General features: G+C 40.2%; 1 protein-coding gene across 1 annotated transcript in view; it reads right to left on the bottom strand.

Annotated features, from left to right (window-relative positions):
- LOC149319904 (vascular endothelial growth factor receptor 1-like) overlaps window positions 1-17,014 on the bottom strand; it is a 127,467-nt gene that overhangs the window by 62,985 nt on the left and 47,468 nt on the right. Inside the window, exons 9-10 of the mRNA XM_089512568.1 lie at window positions 10,118-10,232; window positions 5,025-5,133 (exon numbers count right to left, since the gene is read on the bottom strand). Of these exons, the coding sequence (XP_089368694.1) occupies window positions 5,025-5,133; window positions 10,118-10,232 (224 nt within the window). The remainder of the gene's footprint in view (window positions 1-5,024; window positions 5,134-10,117; window positions 10,233-17,014) is intronic.

Genomic DNA, 17,014 nt, shown 5'->3' with positions numbered 1-17,014 from the left:
TCCCCTTCTCTGTTTGTTTCCCAGTGAGTGATCATGAGTAAGTGAGGGTAATTTAAATGTTTCCCAACGCACACATGAACAGACACACAGGATGAAGAGAGGGTGGTACATCACTCTCTAGGCTAGAGAGAGGTAGCAGGATGGGATGAGGAGAAAGCTGGGGCAGGTGGACAGGCAGGATGGTGGTAGCAGTGGGAGGAAGTTGGAAGGGGCTGCTAGAGGCTGCTCCTATGGTGACAGCTTTGCAGATTCAGTGATGTCACTAGAGGGTGTCACATAAAATAAATTATTGATAGCTACTAAAAGCTAGGTATTATTTTTTTTAAAGGACTGGTAGGACAGATTTATTGTTAGATCCTTACTGCTGCAGACAGTGAGATCACCTAGGGCTGGTGTCACCACAGTTTGGTAAAATCATGGTGTCACCCTGCAGCAAGTAGTCACTCCAGGGGAGACAAGATGGAGATTGAGCAGGAGGGGACGGTGGAAGGAGAAGAAGTAGCAAGCTTGAAGGGCCGCTCACCATCCACCCTCATGGCACCAATTATGGTGATACCAACTACAGTAAGTTTACAACTGGCTCACCATGTCGCCTCTTCCCATTTGGGTTTTTCTGCAGCCTTGGGCTTTCTCAGCCAAGAGAACTCAAGGCAGCAGAGAAGAATGGATGGATGGCAGCAGCTGGTGTGAGCTTCCAAACAGCTTACCGCACAGTCACTTCTCATTTGGGCTTCTCCGCAGCTTTTGCTCTTACAGCTGAGATTCAAAGAGCCCAAGGCAGTGGAGAAGAATGGACAGGAGGAGGCAGCTGCAGCAATCTGCTGCACCTCCATTGTCTGGCCAGCCTGCAGCTCCACTAGACTCAAAAGGAACTGCCAGTTGGCAAGAGTAATGCACCCCCTCCAGTTGCCACAATGTGTGGAAGGCCCCCCACCTTTGAGGTGTCACTCAATGCAGTCAACACATCTCATCTCCTTAGTGACTCCACTGGCTATCCCCAAGATATGAGAAACTATAAAGTGTAGCGAATTCTACAACAGTGAAAATCTTTAGATGTAAATTGTGACATTGTACACAAAACATTCAGAAACTATAATGATAATTGTATTTGCACATTTGGGGAAACTGCACCATCAAAATCTATACAGAAGATTTATGAGGGTATGTGGGCATGTGTGAAGGTGCACCAAAAGCCCTTTTGATTCAAATACAAATTGGAAACTGCCCTTTGGCTTTTTCTTTGTGAATATAACTTGATTTACATCGGGGGAGAATCACAGAGCCTTCTCAGGGCATCTCAAACCACTGGCTAGAGCTGCCAGGACCTGCAGTCTGACAACATCTGGAGGGTCACATGATTCCCACCCATGGTATACATAATAATCTTAACTGTAAACGTAATTGGTTAGATTTTTATATGGCTGAATGAATCCCTTGCCACTCATTGACAATTCCCTCTCCATCTCCTTGAATAGTTTATCTCTTGGTGAAATGTGTTTTTCTTTCAAATTATGGATCCACATTTCAGTTACAAAGCTATCATTAGAAGTTTTGTGCTTTTGCAAGGATTTATAGAGAGTATGAAATTATTTTGAATGTGCTTAAGACTTGTTTTATAAGCTGTAGAGGCTTTTAGCAGTCTGACCAATATTTAAATTTGTTTCTTGAAGTGCTGTGAACATTAGAGCTAGATAGTACTCCATTTCTCATTTGCTGTGTTTTCAGTACTATACTGATGTTAGCTTGAGGAACACTTTTACTGAACTAAATTCTTATTTGCCCAATTTATGGCATAACACATGAGCTACAGCTTCTTATTCATCATTCTGAGTTTGGCACATTTTGAGTTGGTCATTGTACAAAAAAGACCAAAGAAATGCAAAATGGTATATTGTGCACCTAATAGATTTTAGAGACACTTTGGTAATGCTCAAAGTGCCATTTTATTTGAAGTGCTGCCATAATTTTCTGTCTAATTCTTTTGTTATCTAAAGAAAGTAGGTGATTTTGGAAGGAAGGAAGGAAGGAAGGAAGGAAGGAAGGAAGGGCAAAAAGAAAAGAAAAAGGGAAGCAACTCAAAATCCTTTGTTTGAAACAAGAGGTCTCCTGATCTGCAACACCTTGTAGGCTGTTAAAGCCTGAGACAAACCGCATATCGAGTGGCTGGAATAATGTAAAAGTGTTGTATTTACTTTAGTGATTTGAAACTTCCTGTGGAAATAGCTCCCAGGTTTCCTGATGGAAGATTTTGTTTATCTTTGCCAAGCACCATCAGGAATCTCAAAATAAAATGCCTTTAGTGACACTGGCCAGCCAGGAGATAAGGCTATGCTGTTCCTGTCTCACCCTCAGTAATTACAAACACACCCATGGCCCTACTGTGTGCCAGCAAAACAATTAAAAAAATAGGGGAGGTATCAGGCCAAAGGGTTGGGGTGCATGGAAGAAAGGATTAATTTGACTTGAATGTCACAGGATCCCTCGTAAAATGAATGTAACATACTCAAGCATTCATAATTTACATAAATTTACCAGGGGCTTACATCAGTATATATTTTGCTCCATCCTCAATATGGCCCCCCTTCAAATACTTAAACAGAGCTATCATATCACCTCTTAACCATCTCTTCTCTAGGCTAAACATACCCAGCTCCCTAAGTCTCTCCCCATAAGGCATGGTTTCCAGACCCCTGATCGTTTTGGTCGCCTTCCTCTGGACACACTCCAACATCCTTTTTGAAGGGTGGTGTCCAGAACTGGTGAGTCAATCAAGGAAGCCACAGTCCTGAGTTTGCAAGACCTGAGCAGGGCTGCTGACAATTTTAGAGGTGTCTTGTTCATAGGTTCACCATAAGTCATAGCGAACTTGATGACAAATAACAACAAATTCTTTACAGAAACTTGTAAGAAAAACAAGAGTCATGTTTTCAAATATGGATCTGGTGAAAACATGCCTTAACCAGAGAATTTAGTGAATAATTTAAAGCCCTTAAAGAACATATAGCCAAGAGCTGCCGAACTCTCCTAGTACTGGTGTCTAGGACTGTGGCTTAACTAGAGGCGGGGGGGGGGGGGAGGAGTTGGGTGGGCATATTATCCAGGCAGTGGCTTCGGAGAGCCAGATGTAACCAAACACCCCCCCCCCACACACACACACACCTGTGTGTGCCTTTGAATCACACCTCAACACTTTAGATGTCATCAGGGCAGATCCACTATTGAAGATACAGTTCTGCTATAGCTACGTATGGTTTGGGCCAAGCAAATTGTCCCAGGGTTACAGTGGGAAACTGATGTCTATAAATTTAAAAATGCAACTGATATCTACAAATTTAATTTGAAAATCTATTTTTTCCAGTTTACAAGAGAAACAAGAAATAAATGTGAGCAAATGAAATTATGCATGGATGCATCCAAAGCAGCGTTTCAGGGGTTGTTACATCCAAACAACAACAATCATTACATTATTTCAACATCATTACTTTGACAAAATAACAGTTATCACTTAAAATGCAAGACTGTACAGGTTATATCGTTGCTTGTAAACAAGTTACATCCAAGCTCTAGTTGATACAGAACCATAGAAAAACTTGTATGTGCTGAGCTTCCTACAAATTGGCATACATATGGGCACTAGGTCCTTGGGCAGCCAGGGTTACTTTCTTCACTGTATTGCAGTGGCTCTGGATCTTTGGTTCTCCATTCGTTCTGCTCCCAGAAGTCCCAGCCAACTTGGCCAACAGTGAGGAATTATGGGAACCAAATCATCTGGAGGACCAAAAGTGGGGGGCCACTTCTATATTGGGAATAGCACACTACCTGGGAGGGATGGCCTGCTTGCCTTGTGGTTTGACCTCAGGGTCTGCTCTGTTATTTGGCAAAGTAAGAAGGCTGCCTTGACAGCAGATGCTTGGGGGCAGAAATAACACACAACCTGACAGATGTTCCTGTTGAATTACCTGACTGTTCCCAGCTTTTGCAGAAGGTAGCTGTATATATCACACAGCTTGTTCTGTCCCACCCCCATAAACCAGCTTCATATCTCAGGTGTTGGGGTGTGATATCCTATCATGAGCAGAGGAGTAGGTTTAAACTGCCAGCCCATCTGGCTTCCATATATGGAGCAGAGAGAGGACACAACTCTGCCTCAGATAGCAAAATGTCTTAGGCTTGCTCCGTAGACTTCATATTTATCCCAGGATCCCCCCCCCCCCCCCAAAATCTGAACAGAATAGAATACCACCCTCGAAGGGACGTCTTCCTGCCCCACACATTCCTGTTCCCTCCCTGCCATTCTCTGATCAAACTAGACTTCAAATGGGAACAACTTGAAAGTTGCTGAAAAGCTAACAACCCTCTAGCAATCAGTCTAGCCCTAAAGCATCTATTTTGAATATACTGAAAGGAAATCCTTTTTAGCATCCTGGCCTTTTGTTTGCAGCCACTGGTATTTTGTACTGGCATTAGTTTAAAGCTGCTTTTTTGTTGTTCCTCAGCAAGGGATGAACAATAAGAACATTTAGTTTTTTAGCTGACTGCAAGAAGAAAAGGTGAGTTGACTACAGTAGCACTGCATTAGAATGGAATCAGATACAACTGATGTTCTCACATCACAAGCTATTTAGATTAGTCCACAGTGAGATCCACATGCACTGAGGAAAGCATTTAATATGAGTTGGGTTTCTCTGGGACAGGGGACCCATGAGCCCAAGGATCACTTCTATCACCCATTCCTTGCAGCATATAGAACATACATGACAGAGTTATGCATGAACCAGCCACATAACTGATCCAGACAGAATGTTTGCAGACATTCTTTGACCTTAAACCAAGTCAGCCAGTTGTTAGCAACGAGCAGTTTCCAGCCTGTTATATTACCAATATACTATACAGATCAGTCAGTTGGCACTCTGACATTTCTGTTATTTGCGTCCACCATATTGATTTCCTCAGCATGGGAATGAGTAAAAACTGATTCTATCCAGTAATTTGCATGAATTGATATAGCATATATTGTACTTTACCTGTTACAAAATAACTGATGCTTCTTTCATCGCTTCCCACTTTATTGGAAGCTATGCAGCTGTAACTTCCAGATGATCTGGACTCAGCCACAGTTAATATGCTAGCAATCTGTGAAGACAAAAATAGTCTTAGTTCTTGTAAGACTGAAGTAACTATTTCTCATTGATCTTCCTAAATACTGACACCAATATGATTCAGTTGTTCCATTCATTCAGAGAAAGGGAGAGTAGCAGTGTAAGGAGGGTGAGTGTGTAAAACCATGGAAATAATGGAAAAATAACAGGAAAGCAACTTTCCCGGGGGACCTCTACATTATCAGAAGTCATGTCATTATGAATAGGTGGAGGAGGGTTTAAAATTGATCTATCTCATGCAGTAAATGAGGTGTGGTACCATAAGCTCTACCCTGCAGGCTGCCCAAAGGTCACTCAGTCAGCAAAAGTAGTTGGCAAGGATAATACTGGAAAATCTGGCTTCTGTCTGAAACAGGTTCATCTGTTGAATTCAAAAGGGATAGGCACAGGGTGGTGACTCTTTTACTTTCTTTTTGCATTTTGGGATTAGATATTAGATGTCCTTGCAAAGGAATCATATCAACAGTATGTTTTAATTGGCAACTTCCCTTGATGCTGGGGAGGGAAGGTTAAGATTTAAAGATGTGCATTTTTCAAACCATCTGTTGTGTTTGGACATCTCAGAATAACTCTGGATCATTCAGTTTATTCCTAAAGCAAAATTATATCTGTAGAAAATCCAATAATACTACCACATGCTATCTGAAAAGTGTGGTGAGGGATCGATCACTTCTCTGTCTCTAAATGTGTCAACTTGTTAACTCTCAAAGGCTAGGATGAAGTGGCACAGTTTGATCAAATCACCCTAGAGCAGTGGTTCCCAAACATTGGTCCTCCAGATGTTTTGGACCTCAGCTTCAAGAATTCAAATTGTTGGCCAAGCTGGTCTGGGCCTTCTAGAAGCTCTAGTCCAAAACTCCTGAAGTACCAAAGTTTGGGAACCACTGCCCTAAAGGATAGATCTCACTCTAGAATATGAAAGCTTGTGTAAAGCAAAATTTACTCCTTTTCAAAAGAGACCAATTTTAAGGAATGGATAAAGAATTATTGTTTGTCCATTCCTTAAAATTTCCTAAAGAAAATTGTGAATTCCATGAATTAAAAATCACCCATTAATTCACTTTTATGGGCAAGCATTATTCTTTCTTTTAAACTATTCAACATCTTTATCAATGACTTGGATGACAGAATTGGGGGCATAGTTATCAAATTTGCAGATGACACCAAATTAGGAGGAATAGCTAATACTCCAGAGGACAGGACCAAAATTCAAAATGACCTGAATAGACTAGAAAGCTGGGCCACAGCTAACAAAATGAACTTCAACAGGGAAAAGTGTAAGGTACTGCACTTAGGGTGAAAAATGAAATGCACAGATATAGGATGGGAGACACCTGGCTGAACAAGACTACATGTGAAAGGGACCTGGGAGTCCAAATAGATCACAAGTTGAACATGAGTCAAGAGTATGATGCTGCAGCTAAAAAGGTCAATGCAATTTTAGGCTGCATCAATAGAAGTATAGTGTCTAGATCAAGGGAAATAATAGTGCCACTCTATTCTGCTTTGGTCAGGCCCCACCTGGAATATTGTGTCCAGTTCTGGGCACCACAATTAAAAAGGACATTTTGGCGGGATACAAACCGCCGCTTTGTGGCGCTTCCCCGCCGCCGCCGTTTGCTCCGTGTGGGAGCTGCAGCAGTCAAACCGCGCGGCTCCCGCACGGAGCAAAAAAGAAGCTCCATTTCGGAGCTTCTTCTTGCGGCGCCTCTATGACGTCGCGAGGCGCCTGGCGCGGACTCGCGACGTCATAGGCGCCGCGACACGTCTGGACGCTATGCGTCCAGTATGTAAAGATGGCGGCGCCCATGTAGAAGGGGCACCGCCATCTTGTACGTATAGGATACGTACTAGGGTTAGGGGGGTGCGGAAGCACCGCCCCTTCCTAACCTTAGTACGTATCCTATACGTACTATATGGCGGTTTGTATCCCGCCTGAGAAACTGGAGCGTGTCCAAAGGAGGACGACTAAAATGGTGAAGGGTCTGGAAACCATGCCCTATGAGGAATGACTCAGGGAGTTGGGGATGTTTAGCCTGGAGAAAAGAAGGTTAAGAGGCGATATGATAGCCTTGTTTAAACATTTGAAGGGATGTCATATTGAGGAGGGACAAGGTTGTTTTCTGCTGCTCCAGAGAACAGGACCCAGCGCAATGGATGCAAGCTACAGGAAAGAGATTCCACCTCAGTACGGGCTGTTTGACAGTGGAACACACTTCCTTGGAGAGTGGTGGAGTCTCCCTCTTGGAAGTCTTTAAGCAGAGGCTGGATGGCCATCTGTCGGGAATGCTTTGATTGTGAGTTCCTACATGGCAGGGTGTTGGACTGGATGGCCCTTGTGGTCTCTTCCAACTCTAGGATTCTATGGTTCTATGAAAGGATAGCCTGCTAAAATTTTAAATACATTTGAAACTATGAATGAAAATTTCATTATCAGCCAATATTTCCAGTGAAAATTTGTCTGCTGTCAGGCTCAGGAGGAAGTCAGTCTGACATTTCAGCTCATACCACCCCATTCTACCACCTCAAAACAAAACAAAACAAAATGCAACACAGCCTGCATAAAAGGAAACAGTCCTATCTATAAGGCGAACATGCAAATGCCACATGTCCTAATATGACTTCATTCACATCATGTTAGGAGAGCCATGTCAGTCTACAAGAAAAAGAACAAACCAAAAAAACAAACACCCAAAACACCCTAGAATTACACTGGTCTGTTGTGATGTAACTCCATTGACTGTGTTTTGGAAATGACCCTAACTTGCTTCTCCATCTGACCTATTTAATAAGCCAGGAAGGCCAATGGTTTAACATCATGTGTTAATATGAGTTGGGTTTCTTTGGGACCCTCTCCAAGGATCCTGTCTGCATCCTCAGACTGCACAAATTAAGCCACAGAACGAGTATGTCTATGAATTTTCTCTGACAAGTTTACTGTTTGACCTTGGACAGGGTGTTTTCATTTAGTCTCCCTTAAGCAGAGCAGCCCTCACAATGGAGGAGGCAAGCATCATGAAAATGTGATTAAAACATGGTAACAGTGCGATGGGGGGGGGGGGGGGAGAGATTAACACACCCCCGTGTGCTTCTCCCATTCATGTCCCATGCGTAAACTGTAATGGTCACATCTTTGGGTAATAACGAGAGTTTTCTTCATTACCCAAAGACACGTCCATTACAGTTTATGCATGTAACACAGATGGGAGAAGCGCGTGGGGTGTGTGATAATCTTCCCCCCAGTTGCATTATTACCACATTTTAATCATGTTTTCATAATGCTTGCCTCCCATGTGATAGAGTTCAATGTGTTTGGCTGGCCAGCAGTGATGGTACAATAAGTAGGAGGAAAGAATGGCCTTATGGGATGAAATATTTATGTTTCTACAAAGCTCATGTATGGAGCTTTGGTGGTTTTTAAAATGATGTCCATACTTTATTTTTAAAAAATCTACTTTATTGAGGCAGTTTGAGAAAAATACATGCAACAGTTTCTCTTAGTTTTCATTTTTGTTCTCAAGACATAGGGCAACACCATAAACTACCAGGAAGTACCAAAAATGGGAATCAGTTGTGCTTCCTTTTTCACCATGAATATCAATAAGCAATATGCCTTCTGTTAGTATTCACTATGCCTCTATATGAAATCTTATCCATCTCAGAACTGCTTCGCCCTGAAGACTGTGTTTTGGTGAAATTCTCATCCACCTCTTTTGTGAAATGATCTTCTCAGGAGCTCAAACATCCTCATGTCTCTTGTTTGAATTGTCTCCACACTTTTAACATTAATTTTTAAAAGTATGACTGCCAAAACCAGACATGAGATGAAGTCCAGTGGTCATCAAATATTTTCATATATTTACTTGAAAGCTTACTTGAAAGCCGGCTATGGAAAACACTTTCAGGACACCAAAACATAAGGAAAAGACACAAATGGCATGAAAGGGCTTGTTCCTAGTCAGTCAACGTTATTTGGTGCGCATTGTTATCAGTGATAAGATTTTTATATTGTGAAATACAGAGGTTCTCAAGTGGGGGAGTGCTAAACTTGAATTCCCTAGTCCCTCATTCTTGTCTTCCTCTTCTCAAACTTTTTATGTGTAAAATTTACACACGCATTGACTTAAATATTGAATTTATTTAAATAAAACTGTTCCAATTTGAACAATGTTATTTCCTTATAAAATATGAAAATATGAAAATACATGAATGTGTGAATGAATATATGCACACTACATAAACAAAATATTTTTATTCATATACTACATCAGGGGGCAGAAGGTGACATTCACATGTATATGTTAAGGATGTCCCAAAGGTATAACAAGTTTGAGTATCACTGGTTTAATGCTAGTTTATCCCATTTTATGCATAACATTTTGTTCTCTCCATTCCCTCTGAGAATTTAGCATCCAAAGAGGCTTCTATAGCTAATTGTTAGCAGGCCCTGAAGACTATATGGTGAATCATTGAAGGCACACTATCTGCTAGCAATTATTTGCAGGGATAGCATGACCAATTTTCACAGAGAAAAGAAGATGTATTTGCACACATACCTACTATAATGAAAAGGCTTGATTGTGGATAGCATCAGGAACATAGCCAAGGGGGGGTCCGTAGGGTCTGGACCCCCCCTTCCATTAGATATAATGAATGGTGTGCGCTGCTGCACCCAAGCCCCATTATAATGGTGGCACTTAGTCTGGACCTTCCCTTTCCAAAATCCTGGCTACGTCCCTGATGGCATGATGCAAGTTAAAATTTCAGTTCAGCTGTGAAGCTTATTGAACACCTCAGGCCACAATACAGTTTTCAGTATTAGAGTTGGCATGAACTTAATTTTACCAGTAGCCCTTTCAGAATCAAATCATGATAATTGGTCATCCAATATTAGCAGCAGGTCATAGTTAGAAAGCCCAAAGCTGATTTTTTTTTTGTTCTTTTTGCATTTAGGTTACCTTATTCTTCCCTTCTAATACTGCTGTTCTTTGTGTGATGCTTTTGATTTTGTTTCCTGTAGAGCTCCCAGTTTTCAAGATGAAAGATCTCTCTGGACTGGAGCAAAAGTCATACCTGGATAAATAAGAGTGAATCAAGAACCTCATGTTATAGGGCATCATAAGTCATTTCCTGCAAAAGGCACTACCTTAGTATAATGATATCCTTAAGTGTCCATCATCTAGAGCTATTGCTAGTAATGGGTTGTAGGCTAAAGTTTATATCAAAATTCAAACTCCCTGCTATAGGCTGTAATACTATATGCACTTTCCTAAGAGTAAAGTCTGTTATATACAATGGTATTTACTTTACAGAAGGCATGCTAGCTCTCTGCCATCCAACAATTATAATATTATACAAAACTAAATAAAAAGTAGGCTGAAAAATGTTGCCCTAGTTAACTGATCTATGTCCAACATTATACAGAGATCAAACACTTTTTACCCTGAATTAAAGCATACTATTCAGATTCTGAATTTTATTTTATCTACATCTGACCATAGTGATGGGAAAGCACAATATATAGGTCATCAACATCTAAAACTGGATCTCAAAATCTCATAACATAATGTATAGCTCTACAAATTAGTGGAAAAATTATTTAAGTAATTTCAAGATTAGGCCTTGCTTCTTCCCAGCCCTCACTTAGGAGCAAATGAAATTTGATGCAAACAGCTATTTCTACCAGGTTCTGATCTGCACGCACACCTTGTCTTGGAATATTTTACCTACTTGAAAATATGCTTTTACCAAGCTTTTTGCCTCACAATCAGTAACCTTAATGAGGATGACTGAGAATGGGATGTGCTTTTAACATTCAAAAGAACTATGGATTGAATCCAAATGGAGGAACATTTATCACCCTCATCCCAACAGATGGGCCATCATCATCCTTAAAATGCTATTTAGGAGAGCCTCTGCAGAATAGCTGTGCACTGTGTACAGAAAGCACCTCTCCCCAAATCAGACAAAGACATCATTATGAGAGGAGCCTTTTTGTCCAGAAAAGACAGTTTCTAGATCTATCTTGTATCATCATAGTCACCACCACCACCACCACCACCACAAATATAATTGTTATAGTTCAGGTTGAGTCTCCCTTATCTGAAATGTTTGGAACCGGAAATGTTTTGGATTTTCTTTTCTTTTGATTTTGAAAAATTTGGATATAGCTATCTTGTGGACCGAAGTTTCAACAGGTAAGTCATTTAGGTTTTGTATACTTCTTATAAATATAGCCTGAAGGTAATTGTCTATCTAATATTTTAAATAATTTTGTGCATGAAACAAAGATAGTCTATACTGAACCATCAGAAAGCAAACATGTCACTATCTCAGCCACCCATGTGGACAATTTTGGATTTTGGAGTATATCGGATTTTGGAATTCCAGATAAAAGATACCCAACCTGCACAGTAAACAATATAATATATTATGCAATCTAATATAACAATTAATAATTATAATTTACTAATAGTTGAGAACCACTATGATGTAGTGGTTTGGGGATTGGACTAGGACACTGGGAGACCAGGGTTCAAATCCTTACCCGGCCATGGAAACCCCCCGGGGGGGACCTTGGGCAAGTCACACACTCTCAGCCTCAGAAGAAGGCTAAGGAAAACCCCTTCTGAACAAATTCAACCAAGAAAACCCCATGATAGGTTTGCCTTAGAGTTGCCATATGTCCAGAACTGACTTTAAGGCACATAACTACAAATTAAGAACTATTGGCCCCATACAGACTGCCAAAATAAAGCTGCTTCGGGTCACTTTGGAGTTAGGCTGTTTAAATGATGCATGCATCCTAAGAGTCCGGAAGCTGTGCCAAAGCTGTGCTCCAGTCCTTAGGACTGGATTGTGGCTTTGGCGTGGCTTCTGGAGTCTTAGGACGCATGCAACATTTAAACAGCATACCTCCAAAGTGACCTGAAGCAGCTTTATTTTGGCCTGTCTGTATGGGGCCATTATTTAATGTTAATTATCAATTAATATTATTAATATGTCAGGCGCATTACAGACCGCCCAAAACGGGCGGTCTGCCGCCCCCGCCAGTTGGTGCATCCAGGAACCGCAGCGGCCAAACCGCGCGGTTCCCGGGCGCAGCCAGAAAGAAGCGCAGAAATGGCGCTTCTTTCTGGGCCCCGGAAGTGGTGCCGCGAGGCATCACTTCCGCCGCACAGCCGACATGAAAATGGCGGCCCCATGTGTATGGGCGCCGCCATTTTGTATAGACTCAGTCCGTATTAGGGTTGAGAGGCGTCAGGAAGTGACGCCCCTTCTCAACCCGAACACACCCCTTCTCAGCCCTAGCACGCCCCTTTGGCACGTTTGTAGCACGCCAAACAGACCATTTTAATGCTTGATTTAATTTTACTTTTAGCTTCAAAATCTGATGTTTGATGCCATTTCAATTTTTTGTACTTTACACAAACCTTATAGGTTGCATTTTATTTTTCAGGAAGAAGTTACTAAAATGTGAAAATTACAGACATAGAGTTGAATTTCATCTATAGATCCTGGGTTTCAAAAAAACTGCATTTTTAAAAGATTAAATCTCATAATGATGTATTTATTTCACTTATATATTCAACTGTATTTTACAGACACACAGCAACTGATAGTATCCTTTTTAAAATGTTGTTAATAGTTTTATATTTAAGGTGCCCACTATCTAAAGATTTATTTAAAAAATTATCAATCAATCAATTAATTAATTAATTATCTGGTCTTTATTCCAATATGGGACTCAAGTTAAGTTTTATTTAATTCTTGCCATACAGTGGGCATGATCCAGAAGAAAGCATATGAAATTCCTGTTTGTGCAAGGGATTTCTAGACATTTGACAATGTTGCAATGCGAGTTATGTTGGAGCATATCTTCAAGTGACTTAGGTCCTGTCTTCACTTGCGCAAAGATTTTGGGGTGCCCCTGAAGTATTCCAGCCCCACATTCCCATCACCACCACCACCTGGTATGTTTTGCTAAGGCTGTTTGGCTCTTGCAGTGAACAACATAAGGCTGCCTTCCTATGTGATCCTTGTTCATTGCTTGGAACCACTGCTGAGGTCAGAACGATGTGCTTAGCCATGTTACTGATGCTAGGCTCTTAATTCACCACCCAGACTGCAGCGGTAACACCAGCTGGCTCACATCTGAAGTAGAAGACCAAGTCTACAAAATCTCATGCTACAATTAGTTCAGTTAGTTTGAAATATATTGCAAAATCCCTTTGCTTACTGATATTCCAGACTAACATGGCTGTGTCTCTGAATTCTACCAACAAAAGGTGAGCTATTTAAATGCAGGTTAGGGAAAGGAAATCCTGAATTGGCTGCAGGCATCATGAAGACAGTCCGGATTTGATTTGTGGTTTTAGCCTGACATCATGTAAGCAGGAACCAACAAGCCTGGAGGGAATTCGGAGTAAATTAACCATGAAGACAAGCCCTAATGCTAATAGTCAAGTCCATTCACATTGTCCTAAGAACATCTGTTAAATTAAGACAACATTGCTCTCCACTGCCATCATCATTACAGGTTCAATTGTTAAGGTAAAAGCAGACAAACAAAAACAACACAAGATCACACACCTATCTATGTGCCATAGTAGAAGAAACTAACAACATCAGAATATCTTCCTTAGTTTGGGATAAAATGTATGAAACTATGTAAATGTATATCAAAACATCTGATTCCTTAAATTTTGTCAGGTGGACAGTGGGAGGTGAATCCGTGAAAATTTCAAGAGAGAAGAAAAAGCTCTGTTCAGTTTTACACAAATTCTGGTTTTTAATCAAAGTTTTCAGCTGAAGCTTTGATGAAAGTAGTTTCTTCTCCCAAGCCTAATTTGATACATGTGTAAACAAACTCATTGGAATGTTTATTACATTGTGTCCATTTTTTCACATTCCTTTATCGGAAGGATTCTTGTTTTTGTCCACAACCAGGTGATCAGATCCACTTTGAATGGTAAGAGTTTTGACCCTTGATGAACTCTCTTTTTCAAAACCTGCGTGTTAACGTACATCAAATGTCCTCAAAGTGAACTAAATTCCCTCATTAGTAAGTTATTTCCCTATGTAAATCTCTTGAGCAACATGGGATTTAAACCATAAGCTTTTGTTCAAATAGCTGGCACTGGTCATAGATCAAACAAGCATCAATCCCTTCCTAACAATTTAACTGCCTCATTTGTTTATGTCATTGGATAAGAAGAACATCTGATTTATTTATTTATTTATTTTTACATGACACAAAAGAAAAACAATAGGTTTACTCATTTGAAGGCCATTTAAACTTCTTAATTTCTGGGGTCTATAATAATCTAAGAAAGTGTTGCATTTTTTTTTCAAATGACATATGTTCTTAATTTCTAACCTCTTAATTTCTTAAGAGGCGGGACACACTTTGCATGCCAAAAGGTCTCAGATCCAATCCCCTGTATCTCTATTTAAGGCTAGGAAATAATGCTGCCTGAAACTCTGGGAAGCCATAGTGTACCAATGTCAACAATACTGAGCTAGTTGGGCTAGTAACCTGACTTGGTACAAGATAGCTTCCTACATTTCCATGATACTGGACTTTCCAGTCAATAATAAGAAATACTGGGAAATGTCAGCAGCCAACAAAATCTCTTAGCTCCTGGAGCTATGGATTGTAAGGTAATGGACATTGGGGAGAGGGCAATGGACATAATGTACATCTCTTGGACAGCGTCTGTTTTTATAAGGCATTCACCACATCAACCTTAGCAGCAAAATGTCATGAACCAAGGCTGGATAATGTGAAAAAGAGTGCTGCTGAATTAGAACAAAAGCCTATGAAGTCCAACATCCTGCCTCCCACAGTGGCTAACCAGATGCTTCCAGGAAGCCTTATGCAACCAGCACATGAAGGAAACTCTGTGACTCCCCAACATTTTTTATTTGGTGACACAACTGGCTCTGAACATAAGGTTCTGTACAGTAGTCATGACTAATACTTTCCACATCCAGATCTAGAACCGCAAGTCCCTGAAAGGAAGATGCCAACACTAAGTTTCTTCCTGGCTTACAGACATTTCTACGTGGGAGGGATTCAGGAAAGTATGGAGAAAGGTTGAAAAATCCTTCCTGCTTGCCATCTTCATATCCTGATGTCCCCTACTTCATGGCTATAATTAAGTGTGTGTGTGTGTGTGTGTGTGTGTATTAGTTGTAAAACAAATCTCATAAATTTCATGCTTCATTTGATTCAAAAGACAATACCAAACTACACTGTTATAGCGCTATTAGTCCACTTTAACTGCTATGGCTACCTCTTGTGTAATCCTGGGATCTGCACTTTACAGAGGTGTATTTAAAATTCGTGGCCAGAGAGTTCTTAGGTCTCATTAAACTACAAACCCCAGAATTCTGCAGGAGGCAGCCATAGCAATTAAAGTGTAATAATAGCCCCAAAATAGTGTACTGTGATATTGTCAAGAGTTAGCATCTAGTGTCACGTTGCATGGCAAAGTTCCATCAATAGATCATGTGATGCAATTGTGAGCAACTTTGACAGTTTCAAAAGTTATAGTTTTTATCAAGTTTCATGATAGTGTCTGTATTTTACTTTTTAAAAGCTTAAAATTTTATTTCAGGATTGCCATTATGCCTAACAGCCCCAAATTAAAATGTTTTACTTATTCGTTTTATGTTACATAAACTGAATATGCAGAGAAATGTGGCAATTGGATAACCAATGTCACAAATGCAAGGATATATATGTGTGTGTGTGTGTGTGTGTGTGAGTGTGTGTGTGTGTGTGTGTGTGTGTGTGTTAAGGTGTGTAATTTTATTCTCCAATGCCAACATTCGAAATTTCAAAACTAAGTAAAAATGAAAAAGGGCACCATTTTTTTCATTTCTTACAATGTTTTCCACTAATCATGTATAGATGACAAAGATTTTGTTTTATGAAGGAGAGCAGCCATTAAAAATTCATACAAACAAAATGACTGAAAGTATGACCAGCTCCAACATACTATCCACCCCTGCTTGGTCACTGTTGCATCATTAAATAAATAATAATAAAAATTTTATTTGTATACCGCCCTTCCAACGATCAGGGCGGTGAACAACATGTTAATAACACAGTGCAATTACATCATAAAACACAATAGAAATACAACACAGCATATTAAAATCAAATTAAAACCCTGTCAGCCAGCTACCACTGCAGTCGAAGGGGGAAGACTAGTTGGAGCTTGCTTCATTGTGTTCATGCATTACATTTATAAGTAACAAAATGATCTACAGTGTTTTTTCCCAACGTTGCTATATTTTTGCAAGAAGGGTTGTGGTCCAAGATGTCTAGGACTACAATTGCCACCAGCCCCACCCACCAGGGTCATTGGCTCATAAAAGAAATCGGCCAGCATGGCCTTTCTCTACAGGGGAAGAAGATGGTAGGATGGGGAATGCTGATTTACTGATTTCCTTAGAAATCAAAGGTAATGGCATATAGAAATGACATTCAAAGGTCTCCTTTGTTATGAAAGTGAAGTATAATGCTGTAACATTCCAAAATTAAATTCAAGATTTTAAAGTCCTTTCTGGTCACTGTCAAATTATTAGCAATTATTAAAATTGTTTTTGTTTGTTTGTTTGTTTTTAACAAGTTTTTTTTTTTTTTAAAAAAAAACCCAACCTCATCCAAACAGACGGGTATATTAGGCCCCCAGATTCATGTTCTATTGCAGAATTCACACAGAATTAAATTTACAAAGTAGGTATTTTTTTAGCATCATCACACAAACAATTTCGCTGTTTCACCCACTGTCATGTATATATCTTAGAATAATCAAAACATCTGGGACTAAAAATGTCCCAAC

Source organism: Sceloporus occidentalis, unplaced genomic scaffold (genome assembly GCF_023333645.1).
Source record: "Sceloporus occidentalis isolate IW3139 unplaced genomic scaffold, rSceOcc1.0.p SCAF_2, whole genome shotgun sequence".
In the NCBI taxonomy this organism is placed as follows: Eukaryota; Metazoa; Chordata; class Lepidosauria; order Squamata; family Phrynosomatidae; genus Sceloporus; species Sceloporus occidentalis.
The sequence above is the reverse complement of the archived record's forward strand: the minus strand, read 5'-3'. Positions and strand labels throughout refer to the sequence as shown.